The 13,855-nt window shown below is 44.8% G+C and overlaps 1 protein-coding gene across 20 annotated transcripts in view; it reads right to left on the bottom strand.

Annotated features, from left to right (window-relative positions):
• The window catches only part of shf (WNT inhibitory factor 1), a 331,946-nt gene extending 319,627 nt beyond the window's left edge, over positions 1 to 12,319 (bottom strand). For 18 of the 20 annotated variants that reach the window (XM_075882693.1, XM_075882694.1, XM_075882697.1 and 15 more), the window contains exon 1: positions 12,046 to 12,319. In XM_075882693.1, coding sequence (XP_075738808.1) covers positions 12,046 to 12,310 — 265 coding nt within the window. In that variant the 5' untranslated portion in view covers positions 12,311 to 12,319. Of the gene's footprint in view, positions 1 to 12,029 lie in introns of all 20 variants that reach the window. The other 2 variants (XM_075882698.1, XM_037414913.2) reach the window with 1 other exon arrangement.
• Positions 12,320 to 13,855: the final 1,536 nt, after the last annotated feature.

Genomic DNA, 13,855 nt, shown 5'->3' with positions numbered 1-13,855 from the left:
GTGATTCATTGATGATACCTTTTTGATTGGGATAAATGGGGAGGAAAGCCTTTTGAAATTTCTGGGGGCGTTTAATAAGTTCCACCCTTCGATCGAGCTGTCACATAATTACTCATCACTCTCGGTTAACTTTCTAGACGTCACTGTGTCAATATGCAAACAAAAACTGCTTACTAAACTATACCGCAAACCTACTGATAAAAACCCGCTTCTACATTTCAAGAGCCGTCATGTATGCCATTGAAGACCGCGATTCCCTGCAGTCAGGCCCGCCGCTTTAAACGACAGTGATCCAACCGCGAAGATTTCGTTGCTAATTGCGAACAGCTTGAAACTTCTCTCCCAAAGCAGCAATAGCCATCGGCTTTAATTGATGACGCTATAGATAGAGCTGATAAATTAGAGCGGAAATTCTGAGAGAAAACGTTTGGCCGAAAAATATAATAGCACCAATCTTATTCTAACGCACTCACTCTCGGCACCAAAGGTACAATCTATATATAGAAACGCCATAGTAATATCCTTGCGAAAAGTGAACGTCTAAAGAGTATTTTCCCTGAATCACCTCGCATGGTACACCGATGATTTAAGAATCTCCGAGATTTATTAACTTCATCAAAAGTAAATGAGCATAAAATAATTGGCTGTGCACCTTGCAACAAAGGACGTTGCAAAGTGTGCGCACATATGTAAACAACACGGAAAGCCATTAGCACGTTTTCATACTTCTACCTTAAAATTCGAGGTTCGTTTAATTGTAATAGCTCTAACGTTATATATATGCTTGAATGTCCTGTCTGCAAAGAACATTACATGACACACGTAACACACGGAACAGGACACTCGGAAACTTCATTTGAAGGGCGCTTCAATAAGCATAGATCGCGTGCCAATAAGCTTTCTAGCCTACCATTATCAAAACACGTTTGGTTACCGGGACATTGTTTTGTTCCATGTTCCACGTTCTACGAAGTGGTCTCATTCTCACGTTCAACTTACAACAACGCAGCTTAGCTTCGACGATTGCTAAAGCCGGCACGTTTCCATCAAAGCATGCCCGTTGTCACCCTAACACCTGTCCGTAGTTATTCACTTTTGAAAAAACCAAGATGCAAAAAAGCAGCGCACTATTCATCTGTTTTGGGATGCATGATGCTCACAGTGCTATAGCTGTGTGGCCGCCTTTTGAGACCACCTTTTTGTTACCTTGATGAGTCACAAAAGGGACTCTTTGTGAAGCTAGCACGAGAGAATTAGAAAGGACCTTTTTGTAGTGCGTCACAAAAGACGGTAAACGGTAATAATTGTGCACTTTCTATATTAATGAAAGACAGTTCTAGGTCTGACACTGCGTATAAATTATTTTGATGTATCATATAAGTGGAACTAACGAAACACGAATAACTTTAATTAGCGTTAATTCTGTATATATGTAGTGAATTGAGCTAGGGCGATGTGTTTGGTACAGACTTTGAGAACGCATTTACGCACTCATTTTTGTGAAAAAATAAGATATTGTGATTGTATAAGTGGCATTGAGATAGTTTCGGGGGTCGTCGTGCTTTTCGGACAAGAAATAGAGGCGGGAAAGGAGCACACTAAAACAGTGACAAGGAATGCAAAAAAAGCAAACAGGTAAAACTGTCGCTTGGCAGGATGGGTTGCGGAGCGCTCGACGTTTGCATAGAAGAGGGGGCAAAAAAAAAAAAGCATCTGACAGCGTGGTTGAACGTTGTAGGACGGAGGGGAGATGTAGTGAAATACAGGAAGGAGAGGTCACATTCTCTAAAAACTGGCCGTATTTTCTTGTGTTCATAATGGGGAAAAGTAGCGTTTCTTCATGAAAAAGTTCGAAACAAGCATTCCACGCAAGAACTACGGGGTTCTGATGCTACGAATAACTTTGCCTTCTGTATTAAACCTTCTATCGCAAAGTGGTTTTTGTATTTCATCTTCCAGGCCTGTGCTGCATGCTTTTTTCATGAGATAACTGAAATGTCAGTTTTGTGCTTCGTTTTTTTTTGATGCTGTACTTCTTTTTTTTTCCTGAATTGCATGTACGTGTAGTGCTCTTGCGGTGACTATGCATCAGAATAACGTATGTATTATTTATGATTTTATTTTCGTATGCCACTTTCTGTATGCTATTAGTGCTTGCTTTTCTGTAACCGGCTGGGAAGCTTGGTCAAGCTCGCAGGAGCTTTTTCTTGCCACGCCCTCTACTTGATGAAGTGGAAAATAAAATGATTGATTGATAGTGCCACGCTGCTGCATTTTTTCTTTTTAGTCATAAGGGGAGAAAACGCCTCTAATCTTTTTTCTATCCACCGCTTCCCCGCAGGCACTGCGCCATGCTTCCTACCAGGCTGCAGAAATTAGGCGCCTCCTTCTCCCTCTAACCACAGCCACCGCTACCAGTCGTGCTGCCGCGGCAGCGAACACAGTTTTTTTTTTGTGAGATGGAGAGACAGGAGTTATGTTTCTTCGACCAAACAGGTGCAACTGTCAAAATGTTCGCCTTCATGTGCCCTATTTCTCTAAAAAACGCTTCTTTTTATCTCTCTCTGAAAAACGGTGCTCGAATACCAGAATAGTCTTGACCTGGACAATGCAACAATGCTGGCCAGTGAAGAGAACGGTGGAAAGGAAAATTCCGGGAATCCTGGCGCGCGCGCCTCAACTTGCATTGCCTTCTGTGACCCCCGGAAGTTTGCACGGACGTGTATATTAGGTAAACTGGTCGACCTTCCCTTATTTCTGCCAGTATACGATGAAAATGCAGTTGGTAGAGGTGGCGCGATGTTAGTAGTTTTTCTTGCTTATTTAGTTTGTTACGTAGTAGTGACCTTTTCTTTACTTTTTGATCGAGGCTGTTCATGTTGAAACAATACATGCTCATGCAATAAGTACACTTCGAAATATGTTCACTACAACAAGTAGCAAAACAGAGTGGCCAGTACAAACAAAAAAGAAAACAAATACAAGACCAGCTTCCCTCGAAAACTATTTCGCGAAGGAGAGTGAAGGTACGCTTTTCTTAAAGACAGGCCGCACACATACAAAGTGTAAGGTTCTAATTTGCTTGAAGTATGACCATGACCACTAAGTAAAATGCAGGTGTAATATCAGCAATAATGTCTTATAAATTTAGGAAATTTTCGGGAGAAGCACTCCTGATGTTTTTTTCGGGAGTACCAAAACTCGCTCATTTTAGCGAAAAAAAAATGCTTTCGAATGTTGCATAAAAAGTAGAGTTATCAAGTTTCATTTCATTTATTTCATTTCAATTCATTTATTGAAGCCTTAAGGGCCCGGAGGCATTACATAAGGCGGGGGCAAACAATATATGAGGGACTCTTAATCCCTCAAACGCCGAAAAAAGAAGAAAAGACAAAAAATAGAGAAAAAACGTCGCTAAGAAAGGAAATAAGCAAGCAGAAAAAAAAACAACTGCCATAGACTGGAAATAAAACAGCAATATACACAAGCAATCAGCATAATAATGCATGAGTCACTAAAAGTTAGTTACTAACACGGTTCAACTAGGAATTCATTTAAATTTAGGTAAGATGCATTGTTACTTTTTCGCGAAAAGTCACGCGGTCGGTAGACGAAACAATGCTGTCGGGGAGGGTATTCCACAGGGTTATTGCATGGGGGAAAAAAGAATCTTTCATCGATGATGTGCGGCACTGAATGTGTGCGATATGTTTGCTGTGGTTGAGGCGCGGCGAGATTCGGGGCGGGGGTTGAAGTCGAGGTGGCAAGTGGGTGATAATAGAAAGAGTGAAGCAAGCAGAGACACGAGATGATTCGACGTGATTGGAGACATGGAAGGTCAAGTGTGCGTTTCGGTTCAGTGATGCTAAATTTACGTGAGTAACTTGACGTTATGAAGAGAGCAGCGCGATTCTGGATGGATTCTAATTCGTAGGCGAGATATGCTTGTGAGGGGTGCCAGATAGATGAAGCGTATTTCAATTTAGGCCGAACGTATGTCTGATATGCAAGTTTTTTAATAGCGGGCGCTGCAGATCTGAGATTTCGGCGCAAAAATCCAAGTGTGCGTGAAGCATGTGCGCATATTGTTTCAATGTGAGCGACCCATGAAAATGACGATGTCAAGTGAACGCCTAGATACTTATAGCAGCCTGTTCGAGTTACTTCATTTCAATTGATATGGTATGCGTGAATTGCGGTGCAGCGTTTACGGGAAAGGTACATGGATTGGCACTTATTAAGGTTAAGAGGCATGAGTCATTTTCCACACCATGCAGCGATAGTGTCGATGTCTTCCTGAAGATCAGTGGAGACGGTAGGCTTGTGAATGGCGTTGTAGATTACGCAGTCATCGGCGAAAAGTCGAAGTCTGGTTTTTGTGTTAGATGGCAGGTCATCGACGTAGATTAAAAATAATAGGGGGGATAAGCCTGCTCCCTGGGAGATACCGGATGCAACAATAGAAATTGACGAGTCATGAGAGTTGGCAGTTGTGTATTGTACGCGTCCTTTTAAAAAATGTTCTATCCAAGTAATCAGTTTCGGGGGATTCCAAGAGTAGACGATTTTGCAAGAAGGTGATTCTGTGGGACACGGTCGAAGGCCTTCGAGAAGTCGAGGAAGATGGCGTCAATTTGTAGATGATCGTCCATATGTAGCAAGATATCATCGGGGAATTCTGACAGCTGAGTTTCGCACGATAACAGTTTTCTGAAACCATGCTGGTGTGCATAAAAGAAGTTGATTGATTCAAAGTAGTTCATTAAATTGGTTGCTATAATGTGTTCTAGCAGTTTGGATGGTATGCTGGTTAACCAAGTTTGGCGGTAATTAGGTGCTTTTGATCGGTGGTCAGACTTATGAATGGGAATGATTTGTGCCTTCTTCCAATCGTGAGAGAACTTCACCAGTGCTTAGTGGTTGTTGGAACAGTAAGGTTAGTATTGCGCTTGACAGGTAAATTGTGTTTTTAAGTAGTTTGCTGCTAATTTGATCGCAACCGGCCGAGGAGGATAATTTGAGAGGGTTTACTAAAGTAGATATTCCATCAACATTAGTCTGGATATCAGGCATTCTGGTCGGCGAGTGCAGTTAGTAAAATTAAAGCTTTGAGCAGATGAAAATACTGAATATATATGGGAAGCTTTCACCAGTTTTGAACTTTGTTAGCAACACAGAGGTGTGTTTTTATGACCTATCGGCTGTCTGGCACCGGAGTACATGTGATCGACCTCCTGATATTCAACGCTGGTGCTGTGTGTGTGTGGTCGGTTTACGAGGCCAATTATTCTCGTGTACTCGCACACTGTACAAGACTCTACGTGTACCCGTCCTCAGATTTCGTGCCTCTCGCATGACTTGCAGTCCTCATGAGTAAGTCTTTTTTGCTAAATTATGCAGGAAGCAATCAGCTTAACCCTTGCATCGTCAGTGAAGCTCATGAATGGTCCTTCAGGTATTCCTTCGGCGTTGTTTCTGGTGGCCACGCTTTCTTCGTTTGTCTTGCATCGTATTGCTGCATTCTCGGCTTCATTTCGAAGCGCTGTGCTTCAAACTTGAGAGCTGGTGATTTCATGTGATCTTTTTCTTGTCTTTTATTTTTGGTAGATTTTTAAATGCTTGTTTCTTCTTGTCTTCGTTTCCCAAATGCTGAGTATTCAAGCAGAAACGGCAGCTTGTTTTGAATAAATAGAATAATAACAAATCAAGTGTTTTTTTTTATTTCGTCTGCTAGAGCTCTGTGGAAAAAATACACGGAAACCCTGCAGTGCTTGCATCAGAATAGAGAATTCCTTCATCTAACCGACGCGTGACACGATCAGCATTGAATAAATAAACAAACAAGCAAACACCTAAAAAATTAACTATACATCTCACTGAAAATTCTCCCGAACGAAGTAAAGGCATTCGTAAAATACTTCGGAGGAGCCCCGCAAAAGCTTCAATTAGCCGGAATGTAAAACCCAGAAAAATGCTCTGGAGGTTCTACGTAATCACTCCGACCAGCCAGAGCGAACGGGCGGTGAAAAATGCTCCGGCGGTGCCACGCAATAACTCCGGCTGGCTGGAGTGAAACATCAGTGAAAAAACAAATGGCCCCGCATCTGCATGTTTCACTGCAAATGTCGTCGAAAGACGATAGTGTTGCGTGTGGAAGAGTGAACGAACGTTTGTTTGATGTTCTACGCCAGGAAATCGAATAATTGTATTCTGGAAGCTCTGCGTTAGAGAGTTTCTATACGTGCAGCGAAGGTGAACGAGCACATGGAAGCACGTTAGACTCGAGTGCCACCTGGCAGTTATCTTCGAAAACGAAGGAAGGCATGAGTGCCCGCGGAGAAAGATACGCGCTTGTCTCGGAAGCGATAAGGAGTAGAACGCAAAGCGACGGGCAGGTGCCACCACCGTGTAGTGTGGAAACCCGTGCTTTTTAGAGCACCGCGTTGCACTGTCAGCGCAGCGTGATATACACTATGGTCCTTAGAATTACTTGTGTGTGCCTTCTCTAGTAGAAAGGCGCACATGAAAAAAAAAAAACATCGACGTGCTGTTATGGTGACTCAGATTTGCAAATTAGTTGCTCCTTAACTGACAATCGCACAAGTAGGAACGATGAAGCTTGAGAAATTGGTGGGCGCTGCGGATGAGGTTGGCCGTTTGAGGTATCGTTTGGTGCCTTTATGGAAATCACTTCTTTCCTTACGGCCTTCTCACCCGTCGCGAATACGATGGGAGAGTTTCTGAGTATGTTTCGCCACCCGTCGGCGGTAGGGGCGCAGCGACCCTCACATTGCATCTTCTGCGCCGCGCACATGGCACGAGGGAGTTTGCGATAGGAAACCTTTGAATAAGGTTTCTCGACGATAAGGAAGAGGGACATTATTAAAGAAATCGAGGATAGAGGGAGGATCATCTGCTAAAAGAAAACTAATTTACCAGACGGCTTGCCGCTTAATGTAGGTATGTATGTGCTCTTGGATAACGCAAGCTGAAACTCAGTGAAAATGCGGAAGAATTGGCTAATGAGAAGCACAATGCAGAAGGAATAAAGCACTGGCAACGATCAAAGAGATAGAATAGCAATCCTGCACCTGTCCTGCAATCAGAGAGGTAAACACCTTTGGCTCTTGGTCTCGTCGGAGAACGACGTCGCAATCAATAGAGGTCGCTCACGGAATGACGAGCGCGCCTTCCCTTTGCTAGCTATTTTCCATTTTTCTTTATTTCCAAATACATTTGGAGTGTTTTAAGTGCTAATAGCTGCTTTCTGCTGCCTGACAACTGTTTTAAACTCGTAGGCGTGTTGTATATCTAATGGCTGATTGATTGATTTGTGGGGTTTAACGTCCCAAAACCACCATATGATTATGAGAGACGCCGTAGTGGAGGGCTCCGGAAATTTCGACCACCTGGGGTTCTTTAACGTGCACCCAAATCTGAGCACACGGGCCTACAACATTACCGCCTCCATTGGAAATGCAGCCGCCGCAGCCGGGATTCGAACCCGCGACCTGTATATCTAATGGCTAAAAAACTGCGTACAAAGAGAAAGAAAGTAAAAAAAAAGAGAGGGCCCTTGCTGCTCAATATTGTCTTCAGACGGCACTAACAAAGAGTGGTGGTGTGCATTGTCAAGGCGTCAACCCCATCTGGAAATATTGATTACAAAGAGGCCAAGCCTTTTTACGTTTCTTTGGCAAGCCACGTCCATGAAGAATGTGAACGATGTACGCAGCTGCTTACACTCGCTAGCCACTTGCCCCGGAACTAAAACTGTAGTGCAAATGAGTTCTGTGCTATATTTCTAGTTCGCATAACAACATGTTTAGAAATAGAAATTGACAACATTACAACTTTTCCGCAAGTAAGCAGCCGTTTTTCTGAAAAATCTGCATAAATTCTCTTGTGGCTTATTCCTACAAGCAAGTTGTTGTGAATTGCCTTTTATCTCTAGCGTGGCTTGCTTTATTCTGGTATTTACCTATCACGGCTGCATTTCATTCGTTGCTTTGTCAGTGTTCAATCTACAGTAACTTTTTGAGCCGGGAAGGCAGCCGCACAACCTTCAGTGCGCGCATTACGCACATGGATATATATTAGCTGCGTAAACGTGTATCGCTGTGTTCTGTCTTCGCTGCTCGATCACCGCGATTCAGTATTACAAGTCCCGTTCGGGGAAAACACCCGGTGTTCCTTCTCAGCAATTCCCAAACAATCCTGAGCTGTGCAGAAAATGACAAAAATATTGCGAGAGACAACCTCATTATTAACGACAGGTCTGAATCCACAGCCGTATGCAGCACACTTGCGCGATGAAGGTTATCTGCCTCCGTTCACATCAGAAAACGTATTCCTGACTGCGCGTGTGCCTATACTCTTTTTGAGAACTATCTTTCCTACATGATTTCAAGTGCATACAAGCCTCGCAAAGATCCTGCTTCACGAGTTTGGCCCCTATGTCAAAAATCAAGTAAGTGAAAAGCGGAGACCAACGAAACAGATCTGGATGTTTCCACTTCACAAGACGTTTTCAGTGAACAAGAAGCAGCAAGTGTTTGCACGCAAACAATAAACAGCGACGCTCATCGGGTGGGTTGATACCAGACTATGATAGGACGATTGGGCTCCTAAGTGTCGCACCATTGTTTAAAATGCGAGAAAGTGCAGCGGTAGCTGCAAGAATATTAAAATGCGGCCCAATATTATCGCGAAAGCAAGCACCACGCATGCGTTAAGAAAATCGCAGCAGATGCGCAGAAAGGAGTGAAAAAGGCCGTGTTTCTTTTGCATCAAATAGCATGTGACGGTAGAAAGCATTAAGCGTGCCCAGACTATTTTGTAAGAGGCTTATGGTTTGCCCTTTCCGTCACAAAGAGGCTACTATCATACACGCACTTTCGGGGCTTTTGACACTGCCAACAAAGTGCACTCTTCAGAGGTGTCGAGTTTCAAGCCCAGCATCATCTGCTGTGAGCAATGCCATAAACCATTTAGCGTCTTCAATGATTAAGCAACTTGCTTTTCAACGCGCGGTGAGTGGAGAAGCGCGCCCGAACTCATGTGTTGGCGTTGCAAGTGCTGTACGGAGCGGCAGAAAGATGGATGGATTGATATGGCTGTACCCTTTAGATCGGGCGGTGGCTAATGCCACCAAGCCGTAATACTTAGTGAACAAAAAACTACATTTATTTTTTCCCTTTAAATAGCGAGGGTGAGGACTCATACTTTCCAGGGAATAATTTAATTTTCACTCGTGCCTTGACTTTAGCACAACCTTCAGTGCACAGGGTCGCAGCGCCCCCATCAAAAAAGTGGCGATAGGCGTGTACTAAACCCGTTGCGAAGGCCGTAAGAAGGGAGCGCACAGGTGCAGTCTTGCCCGGCCGTGTGTTTACCAGGCAGCTTCTTACGCTGGCGGCACGGTAGCGCTGCTCTAGCGCTCTATAAGGTGCCTGGAGCGCTGCTCTAGTGCTCTAGACAGTAGCTTTTTTGGGGGGCAAGCGAGCCCTTCGCGGTGCAGGATAGCTAGTAACGAGGAAAACAACCAGGGAGACTCTTTGACAGGTGGTATGGACAGATATGATTCCAAAGTGGCACCAGTATCTAAGATAGGTAGAGTCCGGGCAGAAATAGACGTAGCCACGAGCGCCGAGCCAATCCAGACATAGGGTATATTAACATGCAGGGTGGTAGGAACAGACTGAAGTGGGAGAGATAGAAGAACACCTAAGGGAGGAGAGGCCGATGGTATATGAGTTTGTAGAAACACATCTCAGGGACATGGAACAACCTCTTAACAATGCGGACAACGCGTGGAAATATTTTAATAGAACAGAAGGCAGCAGAAAGAGGGGTGGTATTAGGGCATTCATTCATAAAAGTACAGACTGGTAAAGGGTCAAGCAGGAGTGCAAGGAACATTTATGGCTAAAACGGAAAGTGGCAGGGAAAATGACACTCCTTGGGTTCGTGTACTTGTGGACGGGATCAAAGGCCAGAGAGGGAAACCAGGCAATGATAGAGTGTATATCAAATGACATTCAGGAGTTAGGAGGAGAGTGCGAGATAATTATACTAGGAGATATGAATGCGCAGTTAGAAGACATAGATGGTTATACCGACCCGACAGGCAAAATAATCATGGATATGTGTGAAAGGCTTGATTTGATCATTTGCAACAGGACCGAGAATGAAGCGCAAATAACATGGGAGGTAGGAAGGCTACAGTCGACGATAGATTATGCACTAATGTCACATAGAATGTATGTAAAGCTCAGGAGAATGCACATAGATGAAGGTGGCTCCAGAAGTCTGGGTAGTGATCACAAACGTAACAAGCTAAGTTTTGTAAGAGCAATGAAAGTGGGAAGGAGACAAGATGATCAACTACAGGAAAATTTTTATTCAGAAATGCAAATAGGAGTAGCTACTAAACAAACTTAGAAAGTAATCACTGAGGATAATAAAGCAGTGTGAACATACACGAATCTAATTAGACTGTTTGAGCTAGAGCTTGCTAAGGCACGTGACAAGTCACCCAGAGAAAGAAGACACAAACCCAAAACATGGTGGGATGAGGAAGTTAAGAGAGCCATAGCAAAACGTCAGGAAGCCTCTAGGGAACACAGACGAACAAATGAAAGAAGATGCGTCAGGCTTCAAAACACCGCCCGATTCAGTCGGCCGTCCTTGACGCGATGACTGGTTGTATCGTAACCAATAATGAACTGCAGCGCGCCGAGGGGTGGATTTGACTTTTTCTCACTGTTGGCTCGTTAATAAGCGGGTGTCGCCAGAGCTCAGGAAGACCCCGAGTTTCGAAAAACTTGGGCGAATCTCGGCCGCACTGCTGGCTAGTTCATAAGGGCGTGTCTACAGAGCTCAGGAGCATACCGAGTTTCGCGAAACACGGGCGAATCCCGGCCGATCCTGCATAGCGCCCTGGGGCTGGTATATTTTTTACAATTGTCATGAATGTTCCATAAAAACTTGCTGTCTTTGGGGGAATTCATGCACACTTTGCGGTTAGACAACAATCAAGTATTTTTATGAGAATAAAGTAACGTTTACTAGTCGTCATGTAGGTTATTATTATGTTGCACTTGTTAGCATTCCACTTCTTGATCCAGAAAGAACACCAGAAAGTAAAGCTGCCAAAACCAATAATGAACTGCATACCAACAAGCCCAACCATACCAACAAGCCCAAATCGCCACCCTCACTGCCAAAACCCATACTGAAATCGGAAACCATCAGGGCTATCTCAGGATAGATGACAACACTCACCAAAGAATGGCTGGTAACTAGTAAAAGGAATAATTTAAATCGGTAAAAAATTAGAGTAGAAAGATGGAGTTCTGTGGCACGGTGGTTTCGATAGAGAAAAAGCGTGCTGCAGTGGTTACATTCACCTTTCTATAAAAACAGTGCACGAGCAAACCGTCGGGCAATATGAAAGAGATGGCACACCTCTCATCTATTCGTTTTTTTTTTGTGCTCGTATTTTGAAATATAACTAAATGCCCACTAGCTGAACTTGCTTTTTCTTGGCAGATACACGTTGAATACCGTAAAAAAAGAGCGATTAAATTGCAGCAAGTTTGTGCGAGTACGCGGCATACTCAAAGTAGCATGCATAATAAGTAGGCAAGGCTTTTCGATAGAAACTGAAAACACAAAATGCAGTCAAAATTAGAGTCAATGACAAATCATCGAAGTAAGTCATAGCCGAGTTTCGCGTACGCTAATGTTCCCTGATACCACGGTGTTTGCAGATAAAAAATTTATCATGTTCCGTGTTTACAAGGCGCACGCTTGCGTTGTCATGGTCACGCTGTAACTGGCAGCTTGTTTACTGTACTTTGGAGCACCTAATTCAAGGTGCACTTTTCATCGTCGCAGATTTTCCCAAAGAGACTGCTAGACACAATGGCCTCACGGAAAGCTGGATTCTGCCGAAGCGATTAGAAGGCGTACGAAGGCTGGGGCGCGACGAGCCGAGTTCGGAGAAGGCAAGCGAGAGATCTCACCACTGAATTCCCGTACTTGTTTCTCGTCGATCCAAAGGGAGAAGTCGTCGTTCCGAGGCTTTGCGCGTCCCGCGTCGGCTGCCACCAGGAGCTCCACCACCACCACCACCACCACGAGCAGCGCCATGCTGAGCAGCACTGACACGACTGGCCCTGGCACGACCGGCTCTCCGCCTCCTCTCCCTTCCGTCTCGCCGAGGATGGCAGCAGCTCACGGAGCGAACGTCTCTGCGTCTTATCGCCACTGCTGCTGCCGAACACGCCTCTAGCTGGGCAAACATGCCATTACAAAGTGCTTACCCGTTCTCTCTTCCTTTTTTTTTGTGTGTTGAAGAGCTGTGTTGTAGAGCCCGCGCGCTGTTGTGGCGTGTCCCTCTCCACAGGCATCACATCAGAAGGGGGGGGGGGGGGGGGGGCTTGTGTTGACACGTTCGTTTTTCCTTCCGATTTCAGTTCTGACACACATATTTGTTTGACGCTCTTTCTTGTTTCTTGACTGCTCGTCTGAAATCTTCGTTTCGCGCTACTTCTGGACAATTTCGAGTCTCACGGTTTTGAACTTACGTGCTCCTCTCCATTTCAGAAATGCCCACTCGATGATACCCAACATGGGCACACGGAGAAAACGAAGAACATCAATGCACTGATTATTAGTTTCCTTGAAAAACTCACGAAACTGCATTAGCGAATAGCAGTGGTTGTCGCTCCTCCCAGAACTAGTCACAAAACACCGTATTACAGCGAAAGCTGTTATGTGATCACAACTCGGGTCTCTTACAGTGCCGTAGTTGTCCGCCAATGCCGCCGGTGTCCGCAACCACGTCGCGCAAAATTAAAAAAAAATTGGCAGCATATCCACGGAGTGAATGATGGAGAGTGGGGCGAAGCATCCGTCCGTCCATTCGTTTGTGCGTTCGCACGTCCATCTGTGCGTCCGTCCCTGCGTTCGTCCATGCATCCGCTCCTGCGTCTGTTCGTGCATCCGCACGTCCATCTGTGCGTCCGTCCCTGCGTTCGTCCATGTATCCGCTCCTGCGTCCGTCTATGCGTTCATCCGTCCGTGCAGCCACCCGTGCGTCCATCCACCTATTGAACACTCCAAGTACCACCATCTTGCTTCTTTTCATCATATATTCCCTGTATAGAAGCACCGCCATCCAACGGACATCCCAAGGACTAAACGGAAGGTAGCACACGCAAACTTTCTTACGGCTTGCGCTTCGTGCCTACTTCCCACCTTTAACCACCTCGAGTTCATCGTATATACTAATTCACTGTATACATGGCACTGCGGCCCAACGTTCACTGAGCCTTTCTAAAACCAAGGAGGTTACGCCCAGTGAGTATAACGTAGCAACCCTTTCTTGGCAAATAGTGCTCAATGTACATGCCAATGGCTGCTAAGGGGGAAAGAGAGACAGGAGAATTAGGCTTTTAGTTAACGCACACGCTGTGAATTTTTATTGTTTAACAACGCACAGAAAAAATCTCCCACCGGCACCACCTTGGAGGTCAAAATGTAAGACTGGTTACACACTACTACAATGACTATAAGGGACGAACGCGTGCCGCTATAAGGAGCTTCGCTCCTAGAAAAGTAACCTAGTACCAATGACTCAGTGGGGTTCGAACCATGGTCCACTGGGTGCCAGCCCAGCATTCTACCCCTGAGTTACGCCGGTCGTTGGGACTTGTTTGCAAACTTGCCTTAGGCAGGCGTGATATCGGGAAAGCAATCGTGTTAATACGACTTATAAAGCGTTTTAAATGAGCGAAAGAACAAGCAGTCATCAAACAGTGTAACGAGTGGGTCTTCAATGCTACAA

Source organism: Rhipicephalus microplus, unplaced genomic scaffold, assembly GCF_043290135.1.
Source record: "Rhipicephalus microplus isolate Deutch F79 unplaced genomic scaffold, USDA_Rmic scaffold_13, whole genome shotgun sequence".
NCBI classification, from domain to species: domain Eukaryota; kingdom Metazoa; phylum Arthropoda; class Arachnida; order Ixodida; family Ixodidae; genus Rhipicephalus; species Rhipicephalus microplus.
The sequence above is the reverse complement of the archived record's forward strand: the minus strand, read 5'-3'. Positions and strand labels throughout refer to the sequence as shown.